Here is a 17,593-nt window from a genome sequence, read left to right on the forward strand (position 1 = left end):
CATAAGAGGTTTAGATGGTTCATAAGTGGATAGTAAACCTGATCCAATATGAGTTATGTCCAAAGGATGACCATCACCAACAATTAACTTATCCTTACCACCATATTCATGTTTCTGATTCATGTTGCCTCCATCTGATGTGACATGGTTGCTAGCACCACTGTTAGCATACCACACATTACTATCCACCACTTCTAGCGTAGCAACAAAAGCTGATGGACCTGGTTTTCCCTGTGGTTGGTTGTTGTGAGGGTCTATGCCCATGTAGGTATCATCATACCGATTGTAACAAACTGCAACAGAGTGACCAAACTTGCCACAAACTTGGCAAGTTGGTCTGGAATTAGTGCTGTTATTGAACCTTCCACGACCTCGACCTTTAGTGTTGCCACCACAACTATTGTTGGAGTAGAATCCCCGACCAGAAGATGGATTCTGTGGTGCTGGTTGTCCTCTTCCTCGACTAGTATGAGGCACTCTGTTGGCCAGATTTGCTGTGGGAGAAGCTGTGGGTTTGAGTGTGCCATGAAGAGTCTGGAGCCGCTCAATCTTGCTATCAAAACTAAGGAGCAATTCCTACAAATCCTGCCAAGTAGTACTAGTGTGAGCCTCAATTTGTAACACAATTGGTAGATAGTCAGCATCTAAACCAGATAACACATTAGCAATAAGATGATTATCAGGGTAGAGATCCCTTGCAAGAGCCAAACTATCAGCCCAGGCCTTCTTTTGGCGAAGATACTCAACCATGGTGGTGTTACCTTTCCTTACAGTTTGAATGGCTGTTCGGGTATCGTCCCTTTTGGACTTAGAATGAGCGCCATAGAGATTCTCCAAGGCTCGCCAGAGTGAAGCAGAGGTAGTACATCCCATGACTTCTGTTGCTATAACTTCAGTCATTGAGCTATACAGCCACCCCATCAAGAGCTGATCGCTAACAATCCAGTGCTCAAAATATGGATTGAGTTGGACGCCAAGCTCTGCCTCTTCTTCACCTGTAGTCACATTAGTAGAAACAAACTCAGAAGGACAGAGTCGTGTGCCATTAACAAAACCATCAAGTCGATGACCTAGGATGATGGTGGAGACCATTGTCTTCCAAAGGCTATAGTCGAGTTTCAGAGGGAACGACTGATTGAGGGTATTGAAAGGTTGAGTAAAGGTTGGCACGTAGCCGGAATCTGTTAGTGGTAACATCTGGGTTGCTGGAGAGTGGAGCTCCAGTGTGGTGAGCAGCTGATAACTCTAGGATTTAGAGTTATTTTTATAATCTTTGAACTTGCTTTTCAAATTAAAAAGAGTAATGAGTCCTTGTTTTTTTTGTAAATTTGTTAGTTTTAGTGTATTATTCTAGGTAGTGAGTCCATGTAAGAATTAGTTTAATATTGTAATATTTTTCAGTGTTTTTTTTGTAAATTACTGTGTTGTGTTAATCAGGAAAGGAAGCTTAAGAAAATATATGAAAGGGAAAATGTTGGAAGTAAGGGAAAAACAAATTCTGAAAGGGGCGTGTTGCTGCTTTAATGCTGCAAGATCACCACACAGCAATTCAAGGGATCAGACATTTGACGTGGCTAGAAGACAGCTGGACTTAATGAGTGAAATCAGCGCCTATGTGGCTAGAATTTTAATAACTTAAGTCAGCTGGGTGATGTGGCACTTTGAGGACAAGGTGAGAATTGACTTTCCTATTAGGGTAAAGCAAAGTACCCTAAAAAGGAGGGGGCAGCCGCAACATAGGAAAAACGATTTTTTTCTGAAAGAAATTGATCACCATTTTGAGAGAGAAAGGAAGTACAGAGAAAAAGAGGAAGGAAAACAGAGAGAAAATACCAAAAAGGGAAGGGGACCACGGCTGACGCCAAAGAGGATTTCAGCTCATCAACTCATACTACTCTTTCCTTCTTTCTTTTAATTGTGCATTATATTTTCTCTCCACCTGATTTGTGAACAAACTCCATGGATTTGCTAATGGCCACTGGTTTTGTGTTTCTATTATTAAACATGAACTAATCCTTAGAGGTTTGGGTGGTTATGAACCCTACAATATGAATTAATGTTTTGATGCATGGTTAAAGTAATTGTATCCTTGTTCAATTAAGTGTGACTACTGCTATTGATTGTTATTTACTGGCCATAATTAATAATTACTGAGCTAGATCTAAGTTTGGAAAAACTTAAGCTAGCTGAACCCATTTAATTGATGCAAGAAACTTGCCTATTTGTAGGTAAATTTTAGTGGTGAAATAGGGATATTTTACTGCCTTGTATAACACAAGATTTGATGCTTAATAGACTGTTTGCAATCTGGTTTAATACAAGAGTGTGTTGAGAGGGTTGTAAGCATTATACAGTGAGTTTTGGAAAAGACTTACTGGACGTTTTTGAAATCTGTTAACTCTGGATGTAATTGCTGAACCATTGCTGAATCTTTGTTATAACAACTGGAAAGAAATTATAGGGGGATTAACCACCTAAATCTACTTGTTCAAATAGATTTTTTCTCAAACTAATTTCTCTTGTTTCTTTTATTTTATTTTAATTGAAATTACATATACACACTGAATTTCAGATTCATATTCCAATAATGTTCTTAATTTTGTTACCTTATTTTTAAATTGTTCTTAGTTGATTTTACAATAATTTAGTTTAAAATCCCTGTGGAGACGATCTCACTTTACATTATATTACTTGTGCGGCTACGTATTCTTGCGTATTTTAATTGCTATAATTTTCGTAACAGCAGCAGCACCTGCATTTGGGTTAGTTGGAGCCTCAGATTGGCCAGTCGACATTGGCGATTGCCTAGCGGTGGCTCTGATACCAAGAGAGAAAATATTTGGTGTAGAGAATTGTAAAACTCAACTCAATACAGACTGAGAAAATATATTGCATTTATACAAAGATTACAGAGGGAGAGAGAGCCATTGTGGTACTGACAGATGGCATCATACAATAGGTAACAGAATAATAGAAAATCATTACAACAATAAGTGTAATCATTGGCACAGACTCTCATGAAACCGTTTGGGAATATTCTGAAATACAGAGAAATGTTGAGCTGTTGAATTATGAACAGATTTTCTACTCTGTATGGGCAAACCACCTTAAGCAATGGTGAGGGCTCATGTCTTAACAAATCAAACTCATGAATAATAATATCTGCATACAATTATGCACTAAAATATTATATAACAATTTTTTTCATCCAATAAGATGAAATTTATAATACTATAAAAACTTACAATAATAAATCTATAATATTATAAAAAAAACTTGCAAGTTATTATTGTTTGTAATATTTTTGTGCATATTTTATGTACAAGATCATTACTGCCTATAACCACTGATTGTAATTTGTAACTAGTCTTAAACTTAATAATGGTTTTATTTATTTAAAAAAAAGGCTCTTAATTACTACTAAAGCAAATTATATATTTTGGTAATAAGTTTTGTTGAATTGTGCAAAGAAGCGCGTGGAGCAGCTAAGCATTATTAATGATCTAAAACTCTGTTAATGAAGAGTAAGTTGATGAATTTAAAAACTAATATTTGAGGACCAAACTGATAGTTACGTAAGAGAAATATTTTTTTTTACTCCAAACCAAAGCGATATCTACACTTAAATCTGTACAAGTACACAATGTCAAGCTACAAAAATAAAGGTAGCAAATACATGTAACGTATGTGACAGAGATTCAAATTATTTACATTGAAGATATGAGGAAAGGATGTTATTGAGAGGTTTATGTCCAGAAGAACCTCGTTAAAGCTTCAAACAAATAGCTGGAAGATTGTCGACCTATCCAATAGTCCACTCTTTCAACTCTTGTTCTGTTTGGTGGTAACTTTAACTTAGCAAATCTCTCATTCTAAGCTGATTTTCCAAGATATATCCTTCTTTTCAATCTAACTGTTATTGTTGCTCCAATACAGTAGAACCAACTTCAGCTCAACCCTTAATATTATTATTACTATTTTCCTTCTTCCAGTTGACAAGCTAAATAAAAGCAGAGACCCAGCAGTCTTTTTCTCCTTCTTTCCAGAATCCCCATCTCCATCTAAGTCGTGGCAAATCAGTTCTAATCTTGGATACAAACTTGCTAGCTAGACGAGACCCAACTATACCATGAATAAGCACTGCCATGTTTGACAAATTGGAGCATCTATTCAACATGGAAGATATGAAGGAAAGGGTGTTATCCATTTCATCAATCGACAAATAAGCAGTAATCTCTTTCAAGCCATTCATTTCCACCCTACCGTCCAAGCCTCCAGAGCAAAATGAAGCCTCCATTTCGGACCAGGCTCCAGGACCCAATGTCAGAGAACTCAGATTAGGAAAAGAATCATACAGTATCTCAATGCTTAACTTTGGAGTGGCATCTTGATTGTGTTTTGGTATATTCAGTGCGAGGATTTTGACGGCTCTACTTGATCCAAACTTGCCCATGAGACTGAAAAGATTCCAAGACTCAAGCTGAAGGCTTTTCAAACAAGTAAATTCTTTCACTTTTAAATGATCTGCGTTCTCAATGGTTAGATGGAGGTCAGACAATGACGGGGTTTCAAGGACAAGAGATCTCGGTCTAATACACTCCAGTTTGAGTTCAACAAGGCTGGGAGCCAATATTGTAATAGACAGGGGAGCATTTGAGATGGTCCAGTAACATATTTTCAGGTTCTTGAGATCAATTTTTGGTTCTTTGAGCCCTCCAACCCCAACCAAATTAAGAACTTTCAAACCCGGAAAACATTCATTAACTTTATTCAGGTCTTCATCATCAAGTCTAAGAAATTCAAGGGTCAAATTTGTGAGCTTGGGCATACAATTCAACCCATCAACTGACAACCATGTGTTTTTCAATTCTAGTTTGAGGAGATTAGAGCCTGAAAGCAAATAAAACAAATGTCTCAAAACAGGTCATTGATGACACAATATGATCCATATTGCTTTATCAATCTTATGTTTTTTATATACAATAATTTTAGTTCTATAAAACTTCATACCAAACACTCTATGTATATGATATAAGACAATTGCGTTACTCTAAACCGCGATTATACGGTTTCTAATGCAGGTTTTCAAAACAGAGAAAATAAATTGGAACCAAAACGGGACTTGATTCCTCGCTAGGCCATAAAAATTTGCAAAATCAAATGAAATTTCTGCAAAGAAAAGACTAGGGACTCACAGAACGAAGAAATCAGTGGCAAAGCCTCGGACTTTCGCCAGCTAGATTGACTCCAAAAATCGCATATGGAAATCGATCTCAGACCTCCGCCAATCTCCGGAAGCCAATCCTTCAAGAAGCTCGGTTCAGTCAGGTAAAGATCGTCGTCGTCGTCTTCAACCTCGTCGTACGATCTTCTGCCGAGGGACTTCTCCACAGCGATGGAGACGGAATCGAGCTTGCTGAGTCTACGAACCAGGTCCTTAAATATGATCTTAAAGGTCATGGCCTGGGGAGGATTGGCACCGCGGGACCGAGATATGAGGTAACTAGACAAGGAACAGAGGTGGTTCAGGGATCGTACCTCATAGGACATTTCGTTTAGAGTCTTCGAGACGAGTCGGCATCGAACCAGGTCTGCGGAATCGTTCAGTCGACTCAGTATCTCGGTGACCAGAGAAGGTGGGAGGTCCTCCATTGGAGAGGGAGACTGAGGAGTTCGGTTTTAGTTGTCCAGGATGGTTTATATATCATTACCAAAATATTGTGGTTGTGGAGCAGGGAAACGAGTAATACTACCCCACTCTCGTCGATAGCGAATTGGCACGTATTTGTACGCTCGTTTACAAAATGACTTAAAATATTTTTGTATTAATTTTTTTTTCTGTAAATATTAAATAATTTTTGCCGCAAATATTACCATTGAAAATAACGAAGTATTGTTGAAAAAAACCTAAGTACTCTATTGTTGTTGGTTTTTTAGGAAAATGAAAACATTGTCCTCGGTCACTTGACTTTAAAAATGCTACATGTGTATCAATTTAAATACTGTTTTTCTAAATAAAATAAAAAACTTGTTTTTCTAATTAATTCTTTCCAATTATATCTTGTTAAAAATTTATACAAATATCTTTATTAATTATTTAATAATAAAATTATTTTTTTATGTTGGAGGTTTCCAATTAGACTATGTCTATTACTATATAAAATTATTATATTTCTTCGCACTTTTAACACATAATAAAAATGTAACTTACATGTCTCTCGTTTTTTAGAGTGTTTTTGATCGTTTTTGACTTTTTGTCTGGTCTTATCTATTGTCTCTCTTTTTGGTTTCTATGGCTTCCAGTAGTAATGTTGATGCCCAACTGTACAAGCAATGAGCTGATATATGCTTGGATGAGGAAGAGAACCGGGAAGCTATCTTTGATGAAGAAAATGAAGGGGAGGGTGAACCCAAATTTGACGATAGATGGTGTCTCGTTGGCCTTCTCTTAACTGGAAAGGTTTTAGATTTCCAAATCTTTCAAAACATCATGGCAGACCTATGAAAACCGGGAAAAGGCATGTATGTTAAGGTTCTTGAACAAAATCGCTTTTTATTCCAATTCTATCATGAGATAGATATTCAAAGGGTGATCACCGGTAGTCCATGGACTTATGATCGAAAGCAACTCATTATTGAGCGGATGAAACCAGGCAATAACCCAAAATCGATTATCATGAATAAATAGAACATGTGGGTTTAGATCCATGATTTGCAAACGGGCTTTAAAACAGATCGGGCTGTTCGTGAGGCCACACATTATATTGGTGAGTATGTTGACTCGGATCCAAATAATTTCCAAGGTGTTTGGCGTGAATATTTACGTGTTCGTGTGCATGTTATTGTCGAGTTGCCACTCAAAAGGAGGATAAAATTCAGACGACGGGGTAGCGAACCATTCTATACGAATTTCAAGTACGAAAAAGTTCCCACATTTTGCTTTATTTGTGGGATCACGGGCCACACCGAAAGGTTTTGCAGGAAGCTCTATGATGCACCCCTTGATCAAATCGTCAAACCATATAGTATTCAAATGAAAGCACCGACCAGACGTCAAAACTTTTTAATCGCCTCTCCATGGCTGCGTTCTGGTAAGGTCGAGATTCATGCCGGCGATGATGGGAAGGAAGTTGACTTACGTGGAGTTAATGCTACTCCACAAGTTTCGGCTATATTAGGGGATGCTCTTGATTCTGAAAGACTGCCAGCCACTATCAATGGGAATGTGGCTAATCAACATCCTGAATATGGGAAAAAAGATACTGTCTTTAATGAGCAAGTTATTGTGGTCAATGATAGTGCATCTACTTTTTCCACAGATGTGGTTTTAGAAATAATTGAATTGAAAAGAAAGAGGTTGGGCTTAGAATCTCTTCATGGGCCTTCAGTTTCAACAAGTGAGTCCATGGACACTGATATAGTAACTAACAATTTTTCCTCAAAGGATGTTGTTGAGTTACCAAAAAACGGGAAGAATGTGGGTCTTGGTGTCCAGGCCCACCAAGCATTATGAGTACTATTAGCTGGAATTGCCGTGGGCTTGGGAACCCACAGGCCCAACAATTCCTTGAAGACATTTGTGTTCAAAAGAAACCCAAGTTTTTATTTTTATGTGAAACCTTATGTAAAAAAGATGTAGTGGATCGTGTTAAGACCCGTTTGGGTTTTGAAAGTTGTTTTTCTGTAGACATCCAGGGCAGGAAGGGTGGCCTAGCTTTACTTTGGAGAGTTTCTGACGAGGCCCATCTTCTAAGCTACTCCCACAACCATATTGATATTGAAGTCAGAATCCCAGGTATGGTAAAATGGCGTCTCACCGATTTCCATGGAGAACCGAATCGGAGTCTTCGAGAGCGAACATGGAATCTCATTCGCACCCTGTTCTCGGACTCAAATCTCCCTTGGTGTATTATTGGAGATTTCAACAATATTGCAAGTCAGGAGGAGAAAAGGGGAGGGCGCCCGTACCCTTCGTCCCTCATCTCTGGTTTTCAAGCAGTCATCAATGGCTGCCAGCTTCATGACCAGGAATTGCGAGGTTATCCCTACACTTGGGAACGGAGCATGGGCACGAATAGAAGTGTGGAGATCAGACTTGATAAAGCCCTCACATCTCAAAGCTGGCTAGACGAATTCCAAGAGGTAATTCTTACAAACCTGGCTTTCTCTTCCTCAGACCATTCACCCATTTTTTTGGAGCCTGAACCTAATTGTCGTGGTGTTGTGGTCAATCACTTTCGGTACGAAAATGTCTGGTCCCGTGAGCCTTTATGTGCTCAGATTGTTATGAACTGTTGGGATTTACACAACCAGCTTTCCATTGTCGAAAAAATCAAGATTTGCAGTCCACAACTTGCAAATTGGGGCCAAACTCTTACTGGCAATTTCAAGCAGCGCATCACAAAGAGTAAGAAGCTGATGGCTGAGCTGAAAAATTCTGATGACCATCTTGATTATCCTAACTTTGTTTCCGAAAAGAATAACTATTTTGAGATTTTAGCACAACAAGAAATCTACTGGAAACAGAGGTCGAAACAATACTGGTTACATGCAGGTGATAAAAATAATAAATATTTCCATGCTATGGCTAGTGCTCGGAAAAGGTCTAACCAGATTCAACAATTGCAAGATGAAGATGGCAATTAGAAGAATTGGGATTCTGTCATTGATCAAGTAATTATTGATTATTTTTCTGGTCTTTTTCAAGCCAATGCTACTTCTTGGTCCTCGGTGGTAAGTGGTATTAGGTGCTCTGTAAACACTTTCCAAAATGAGGAGCTGTTGAAACCAATTCTTGATGATGAGGTTAAGGTTGCCCTGTTTCAAATGCACCCCGACAAGGCACCTGATCCTGATGGTATGGGCCCCAATTTTTTTCAACATCATTGGGGTATTGTGGGAGCCGATATTGTGAATATGGTCAAAGATTTTTTCGTCTCTGGGACATTGCATACTGGTCTCAATGAGACAAATCTTGTTTTGATCCCAAAAAAGAAGAATTTTTCAACAATGAGTGACCTTCGGCCCATTGCACTTTGCAACGTCCTGTATAAAGTAATTTCGAAAGTGCTAGCGAACCCTATGCGTGGCCTTATTGATCAGATTATATCCGACACTCAAAGCACTTTTATACCGGGTCATCTTATTTCAAATAATGTGATGGTTGCTTTTGAGGTGATGCACTACCTAAAGCGAAAAAGGAAAGGCAAGAAAGGTTTTATGGCCCTAAAACTCGATATGAGCAAAGCCTACGATCGTGTCGAGTGGGGTTATCTCCAGGCTGTCATGGTTCGTATGGGTTTTCATGAGAAATGGGTTGATCTCGTTATGACTTGTGTCTCCTCTGTGCGGTACAATATTATACATGGTGGCCACGTGATGGGTCCTATCTGTCCTTCACGAGGGATTCGGCAAGGTGATCCTCTTTCCACCTATCTTTTCATTATTTGTGCTGAAGGATTGTCCTCCTTAATTCAGAAATTTGAAGCTAATTGGGTTATTCAAGGCTGCCGTATGGCTCAACGAGCCCCTTCAATTACTCATATGTTTTTTGCTGACGACAGCTATTTATTTTGTCAAGCAACCAGGGGTGCTGCTAAAAGTATGCTTACTCTGCTTCACCTGTTCGAGACTGCCTCTGGTCAAAAGAGGAATACTTCTAAGTCCTCAGTTTTTTTCAGCCCCAATACTGACACTTTATCCCGGATTTAGATTTGCTCTGTCCTTGGAATGACCGAAGCAACTGAAGGCAGTCTTTATCTTGGCTTGCCTAACATTATTGGGCGTAATAAAAATGCAATTCTTGGGTTCATCAAGAACAAGGTCATATCTCGGATTAATGGTTGGGATGGGAAGTTCCTTCCTTGAGCAGGTAAAGAAATACTTCTCAAAACTGTTATACAATCTTTGCCTACATATGCAATGAGTGTTTTTCTTCTACCCATAGGCACCTGTAATGAAATTGAAAAACTAATGGCTAGCTTTTGGTGGAAGACAAACTCAAGTAAAGGTCGTGGCATTATCTGGATGTCCTGGGATCGTTTGGCCGCGCCTAAGGACGAGGGTGGTATGGGTTTCCGACATCTTCATGATTTTAATCTTGCTATGCTTGCAAAACAAGGTTGGAGATTGTTGTGCAAACCTAATTCCCTTGTGGGGAGAGTCTTTAAAGCCAGGTACTTCCCTAATTCTGATTTCCTTTCAGCTGATCTTGGTCAAAATCCAAGCTTTGTTTGGCGCAGTATTTGGGGTGCTCAAGACTTGGTTCGTTTGGGTGTTGTTCGCACTATTGGCAACGATGATAAAATTAGTATTATTGGCCATCCGTGGCTGCCAGATTCGGACAACAGATTTGTTTCTTCTACTCATCCTGGGCTGCTCAATCAAGCAGTCAGTTCTTTAATCGAAGTTGAGCGCCGTTGCTGGGATCATGAAGTCATCCACGATTTGTTCTCAGCTCGGGATGCTGGCCTGATTTTAGGAATCCCCCTGAGTGACAATGTTGATTCGGATTTCTGGTCTTGGTTAGGAGATCGATCAGGTCTATTCACAGTCCGTAGTGCCTACACTCTATTGCAATTCCAAAAGCCTAACCAACCGAGTTCCAACAACTCTAGTTTCTGGCAAAAACTATGGCATTTGAAGATCCCACCTAAAGTTACAAATTTCTTGTGGTGTGCCTGTTATCCAAAAAACAAGCATGGATGACATGGCAAATATTTAGTACACGTGGCTAACATCTGGCAGAATTCGTGCTCGACTATCGACCAGGAATACATCTAGTGTCACAATGTTCGATCTCTTCATACGACCAGCCTAGTCGTACGAATGATATACGCGGAAAAGATCTTATGCAGTTATGATGGTATCCGAAATTGTCTCCATGATTTCCTGAGTATCCGATTATTTAGGAAATAATATCTGTAACAAATTAATGTAAATCCTCCTTGAGCCTATAAATAGAGAAGGAGGGCTCAAGGGAAAGGGATCTTTTCTTCTTTCTTGCTTTGGGATCACTAGAGATTAGAGTTATCCTATTTGATACATTGTATTGTTCTTCAGAGGTTGGTGAAACTCATTGAACCCTAGTTCTTTGATCACTCCTTTGAATCCTATATCAATAACAATTCAAGTGGACGTAGGTTATTACCAGATTCTGGGGCCGAACCACTATAAACCCTTGTGTTCTTTATCATTTCGCCCATCACATTCTTTCCAACGTGTTTGCCCACATTAAGCAAGTTTGACTCCGTGTCAGTTGGCCAAAATCAGGATCAACATTCTGGTGCTTTCATTGAGAGCTTGATACATTATCGTTAAAAGATCAATGGCGAAAACTACCAGGAAAACTGGACAGGCGGTCGGCGCTGCACCATCTAACCCGCCTCCTCCTCCTCCCAACATGGCTGAGGATGAGCCACATTTGGAATTTTATGAGGAAGAAATGGACGACGCGACGCTGAGAAGTACCCTAGGGGTATTGCAGGAAGAGCTGGCCAATATGAGGGCCGGCCAGGAAAGTGTTGCCGAAATCATGGCGCGGCAGCAACAAGAAATTGAACGGCAGCGCTTGGAGCTGAGTGAAAGGCAGGCGGAGATGGACCGTCACCAAAGGGAGGCCATGGCAGCCCTCGAGGCAGCCTTACAATTGGCTAGGAATCAGGCTGCACCTACCTCGCAGCCTGATTAACCCGCGAATGGGCCACCCCACAGGGATCCAAATCCTAGCCCGCCTATCCAACCCTCGAGCCCATAAAGGCCCGAGCAGCCACCGACGCCTCAGGATGATGTCCCGCTAAGGGACCCTGAAACACAGCCTCCATCCCAAACTGGTCGTGGCGATCCCCCGCAGTAGAGGCAGAATAGGACTGGGCAGCAGCCTCGTAGTCCTAGACGCCATAGGGGCGACGAGCCAAACCTTCCAAGAAGAGGACAGCATCCTCCTAGTAACAGGAGGAACTCAGAGTTAGGCTCTGCGGTCCGAGGCCCCCCACGGCATGATAATGCACGGGGACCTAACGACCAACGCAGACCACCCTCTAATGCTCGGGAGGTTCCAGCCCGGGAAGCCAATCGAGGGAACAGTCAATCCCACCATAGCCAATCAAGGTTCAGAGATGACCATGGTTATAATGAGGCCGACTCAGGCAGAGGGAATGCTGGTCGGAGGAATGAAGAAAGAGGTGGAGGCAGAAGCCAGCCACCTCAGGATGACCAACCCGACAGACGGGACGTTGGGGGGCAGCCCAGAAAAAATAACGTCTTCAACCGGCTCGGAGCTAGCGAGCAGCGGAGGAAAGATGAGGACTTAAGAGATGTACTCAACGATCGCCGCGAGCGGCACGGCGAATACGTCCCCCCAGCACCAGAGGCCACGCGCGATTCCTGGCGCTGTGCAGGCCCAGATAGATGCCCTCAACCAGGCAGTGCAGCAGCTAGTCGGGGGAAGAACATCTTACATCGACCACGATAGGAGGAAAGACACTCCTTTCGTCCAAAGGATAGCTATGGCAGAAACTCCTAGCAAGTTTAAGATGCCTACGCTTCCGAACTTTGATGGGTATGGTGACCCGGTATCTCACGTCAACAAGTTCGAGATACAAATGGACATTCAGAAAGTGTCCGAAGACGCTCGGTGCAGGATCTTCCCTGCAACACTTTCTGATGTCGCACAGGAGTGGTTTTTCAAATTCCCTCCTGCAAGTATAGTTTCCTGGGAAATGTTTGTAAATGAATTTTACGGACAGTTCTACGCAAGTCGTGTGCACCCGACTGAGGCAAACCAGCTGGTTGAAATATGCCAACAAGATGGAGAACCACTGAAAGACTACGTACATCGCTTCATGCGAGCAGCTGCTGGAGCAAAAACAGTGGGAGACGAAGGCAAAATGATGGCCATAATCGCAGGGGTTAAGCGCCGCACGCCTCTCTGGGAAAGCCTCCGAAAACATGGGGTTAGAATTACCTAGGAATTCTTAGATCGGGCTGATCGCTACATTAAGCTCGAAGACGCCATTGCCAACGAAGGAAAGCCCCCAGGCAAGGACAAGGGGACCGCTGAGCCCGCCAAAGCCGCCAATGGGTCCAAGCCCAACGGCAACGGCAATGGCAAGAATGGGGGGAAACGACCACACAATGAGCCTTCCACCTCTGACAATAAATGATCCAAGGGTAACCGTTATGAACCTCAGTTCACTAACTATACTGCCCTTATTGAATCTCGGGGAGAGGTTTATCAGGCCATGAGTTCCAGCGTGCCTTATAAGAAACCTGCTCCCATTCGAAAGGATATTTCGAGAAGAGACACTACCAAGTTCTGTCGTTATCATAACGACTACGGACATGATACCAACGAATGCAACCAGTTGAAGGATGAGATCGAGGTCCTTATTAGACAAGGACACTTGAGAAGATATATACGGGCCTCAGGAAATTCCCAACGAGAAGCTCCAGGTGGCAACGAGCAAGCGCCCACACGCCAACGCTCGCCACCTTTGCAGCCTGACCCCGTAACTGGCACATTGTTAACCATCTGTGGAGGCCTGCACCTCGCGGGAAACAGCGGAAAGGCTAGAGAACGATATGCTCGGACTCTGCGCCACGACCAGGACATCAAGATGATGACTGTGGATGACCGCACGCCGAAAAAGGCTCGGTCAGAAGAAGGCGAGATAACCTTCTCTGATAGCGATGCCCAACATGTCCGGTTCCCACATTCTAATCCGCTGGTCGTGGATATCCAAATGGGCAACATGATAGTGAAGAGAGTGATGGTTGATACAGGAAGTTCGGTGAACATCATGTATAAGTCTTCACTGGAACGCATGAAGTTGTCCGTTAAGGACCTGGAGCCCTGCAACCAAACAATATACGACTTCTCTGGTGAGGGACTCGCCACCGCAGGGTCAATCAGACTACCAGTGACAGCAGGTACAATGCCTGCTACCAGGACATTAATCGCTACTTTCATAGTAGTCGATTGTCCTTCGGCATACAATGCTGTCATTGGGAGGCCTATACTGGTTGATCTACGGGTCGTCACCTCTATGTGGCACTTAGCCATAAAATTCCCGACAGATGCAGGGGTAGGACGCGTGTTGGGAAACTAGAGGGAGGTTAGGGAGTGCTACAATGCCTCAGTCACGAAGGCGAAGAAGGGAACGTTAAAGAGCACTCCCCCAGATAGGTTGCAGATGACAATTGATACACAAGCCCAATCCGGTGATGAAGTCACCAAATAGGGTATTGCCCAAAGTGAGGATAGAGATCTAGATCCTCGCTTTGGGGATTTTGAAGAAAATGTTGGACCTGTCGAGGACCTAGAAGAGGTCCAACTTGACGAGAAAGACCCGACCAGAGTTGTGAAGGTCGGGAAAAACCTAGAACCAACCATGAAACATGCACTGGTGGAGTTTTTGCGGAAAAACCAGGAAGTCTTTGCCTGGTCGCACAAAGACATGGCTAGGATAGACCCTGTAGTTATCAGCCATGTCCTGAACATAGACAAGAGTTTTCCACCCGTGCAACAGAAAATAAGGTTGCTCGATAAGGAACGGTCGAGAGCCTTAAAAGAAGAAGTTGAGAGATTAAAGGAGAATGGGTGGCGTTTTATCCATCGTGGGTCTCTAATCCAGTACTGGTTCCCAAGCCTAACGGCAAATGGCGAACTTATGTGGATTTTACAGATCTCAATAAAGCTTGCCAAAAGGATTGCTTCCCACTCCTAAGGATTGACCAATTGGTCGATGCTACTGCAGGACACGAGATCCTCTCTTTCATGGATGCATACTCAGGCTACAATCAGATCAGCATGCATCCCCCTGACGAGGATCGCACCAACTTTCGGACCGATACAGGATTATACTGTTATAAAGTAATGCCCTTTGGACTGAAAAACGCAGGTGCGACTTACCAGCGATTGGTTAACCACATGTTTAAAGAATTGATCGGAGTAAACATGGAGGTATACGGGACGACATGCTGGTAAAGTCGAAAAAAGAAGAAGGACATGTGAAGGATTTGCAAGAGTGTTTCGATGTATTGAACAAGTACCAGATGAAACTAAATCCTCTCAAATGTTCCTTTGGAGTTGGATCAGGGAAGTTTTTGGGGTTCATTGTTAATTCAAGAGGAATCGAGGCCAACCCCGACAAGATAAAAGCCCTGATCGACATGAAATCGCCAGAGAGGATCAAAGATGTACAAAGTTTAACTGGGAGGATTGCAGCCCTAAGTAGATTTATTTCAAAGTCAACAGATAAATGCGTCCCTTTCTTCAATCTACTTAGGGGCAACAAGAAATTTGAATGGACAGGAGACTGCGAGCAAGCTTTTCAGGCCTTGAAAGCCCATATGGCACAGCCTCCTATTTTATCAAAGCCTATCGAAGGAGAAACTTTGTTCATTTACCTGGCGATCACTGAAGTTGCTGCTAGTGCGGTACTAGTACGAGAGGAAGAAGGCGTACAAAAAGCGGTTTACTATGTAAGCAAGAGGCTAATCGGAGCAGAACTGAGGTATCCTCCCATCGAGAGGTTAGAATACTGTTTAATCTTGGCCTCAAGAAAGCTACGTCCTTACTTCCAAGCCCATCCCATTATAGTCTTAACTGACCAGCCCCTTCGGTAAGTCCTCCAAAAACCAGAGGTGGTTGGGCGATTATTAAAATGGGAAGTCGAACTGGGGCAGTTCGATATTACATATTCACCACGAGCAGAGGTAAAAGGACAAGTCTTGGCTGATCTTATTGCAGAGTTCACCGAACTCCCGGACGGCGAGCAGTGCGAAAAGCCTAGTGCGCCTGAGCCTCAAGATGAAGCTCCTTCGTGGAAGTTATTCACAGATGGGTTGTCAAACGAATCTCACGCAGGAGCAGGAGTGATCTTGATAACGCCAGAAGGGCATTGATTTCACTACGCCATTAGATTCGACTTCACCGCGTCAAATAATGAAGCCGAGTACGAAGCACTCCTCGCTGGATTAAGGATGGCAAAAGACATGAATATAAAGGTGCTGGATATTTACAGTGATTCACAGCTGGTAGTGAATCAAGTCCTAGGGGAATATCAAGCACGAGGCCTGAAAATGGTGGCCTACTTGAACAAAACTAAAGACCTGTTAGCCCAATTCATGAAGTATACCCTCCAGCAAATCCCCCGGGACCAGAATTCGAACGCGGATGCCTTAGCCAAACTTGCGAGCACAAAAGATGCTGACACTTTGAATATTGTGCTAGTGGAAAGGTTAAGCGAGCCAAGCATACGAGCAAATGAAACCAGTATGGAAATCCGAATGGAAGATACATGGATGGCGCCTTACTTGGAGTATTTGACAAATGGTGTACTACCAGCAGATAGAAACAAGGCCAGAACTCTTCAGAGGCAGGCTGCTAGGTATATACTGGTCGATAATGTTCTGTACCGGAGGGGATATTCCATGCCACTGCTCAGATGTATTACACAAGAGAAATCTAAGGAGCTAATAAAGGAAGAACATGAAGGCTTCTGTGGAGATCACGCTGGGGGGCAAAGTTTGGCGAAAAAGATTCTAAGGCAGGGCTATTTCTGGCCGACTATGAACGAAGATTCAATGGAGTTTGTACGAAAGTGTGATAAGTGTCAAAGATTTTCAAAAATCTCACACGCAGCTCCAAACGAATTAAAACAGATGCAGAGTCCTTGGCCTTTTGCAGTATGGGGAATAGACTTGATCGGGTCCTTGCCAACGGGAAAAGGCGGAGTGAAGTACGCAGTTGTAGCAGTCGACTACTTCACCAAATGGGCCGAAGCTGAACCACTCGCTACCATAACGACCAAGAAAGTTCTTGACTTTGTCATCAAGAACATTGTTTGCCGATATGGTTTGCCTCAAAAATCGTCTCAGACAACGGCACCCAATTTGACAGTGACTTATTCACCGACTTCTGCAAAAGGCACGGGATTATCAAAAGCTTTTCTTCAGTCGTGCATCCACAAGCAAACGGGTAGGTCGAAGCAGTGAATAAAACGCTTAAGGACACCCTGAAGAAAAGGCTTGAAGACGCTAAAGGAGCATGGCCAGAACAGCTGCCTGAAGTCCTCTGGTCGTATAGAACTTCTCAGCGAACAGCGACAGGTCATACCCCGTTTTCCTTAGCCTACGGATATGAAGCCATGTTACCTGTCGAATTAGATCCCCAACATCGACGCATTACATACAACCAGAGCCAGAATAGCCAACTAATGATGGAGTCCTTAGACTCTATTGAAGAAATACGAGAAAAAGCCCAACTCCAAGTTGCTGCGTACCAGCAAAAAGTCGCCCGGTACTTTAACTCAAAGGTGAAAGAAAGGAAATTCAACGTCGGTGACCTGGTGCTACGACAAGTTTTCTTAAATACCCGCGACCCCACTGCTGGAGTACTCGGACCAAACTGGGAATGACCTTACCAGATTGAAGAAGTCCTTCATCCGGGCACCTACAAACTTGCGCGCTTAAATGGAGATCTCGTTCCATGTTATTGGAATGGAGAACACCTGCGCAAGTATTATCAGTGAATAGTCCTTCTTAAAGGACTGGCTTGTATTAGTTTTTACTTTTTACAAGTTTCGAAAAA

General features: G+C 42.6%; 2 protein-coding genes across 2 annotated transcripts; one reads left to right on the forward strand and one right to left on the reverse strand.

Annotated features, from left to right (window-relative positions):
* Positions 1-3,565: 3,565 nt before the first annotated feature.
* Positions 3,566-5,701, reverse strand: LOC133797170 (F-box/LRR-repeat protein At4g29420). Its single transcript, XM_062234990.1, has 2 exons — positions 5,196-5,701; positions 3,566-4,890 (listed from the first exon to the last, which is right to left on the reverse strand). Exons 1-2 carry the CDS (start codon positions 5,650-5,652, stop codon positions 4,001-4,003), a joined length of 1,347 nt encoding a protein of 448 aa, XP_062090974.1. The 5' UTR covers positions 5,653-5,701; the 3' UTR covers positions 3,566-4,000.
* A 1,808-nt stretch (positions 5,702-7,509) lies between these two features.
* LOC133795381 (uncharacterized) lies at positions 7,510-9,711 on the forward strand. The gene is made up of 2 exons (XM_062232830.1): positions 7,510-8,554; positions 8,708-9,711. The coding sequence occupies exons 1-2, from the start codon at positions 7,510-7,512 to the stop codon at positions 9,709-9,711; spliced, it is 2,049 nt and encodes a 682-aa protein (XP_062088814.1).
* The last annotated feature ends 7,882 nt before the right edge of the window (positions 9,712-17,593 follow it).

The sequence above is a fragment of the Humulus lupulus genome, chromosome 8, assembly GCF_963169125.1.
Source record: "Humulus lupulus chromosome 8, drHumLupu1.1, whole genome shotgun sequence".
Taxonomy (NCBI): Eukaryota; Viridiplantae; Streptophyta; class Magnoliopsida; order Rosales; family Cannabaceae; genus Humulus; species Humulus lupulus.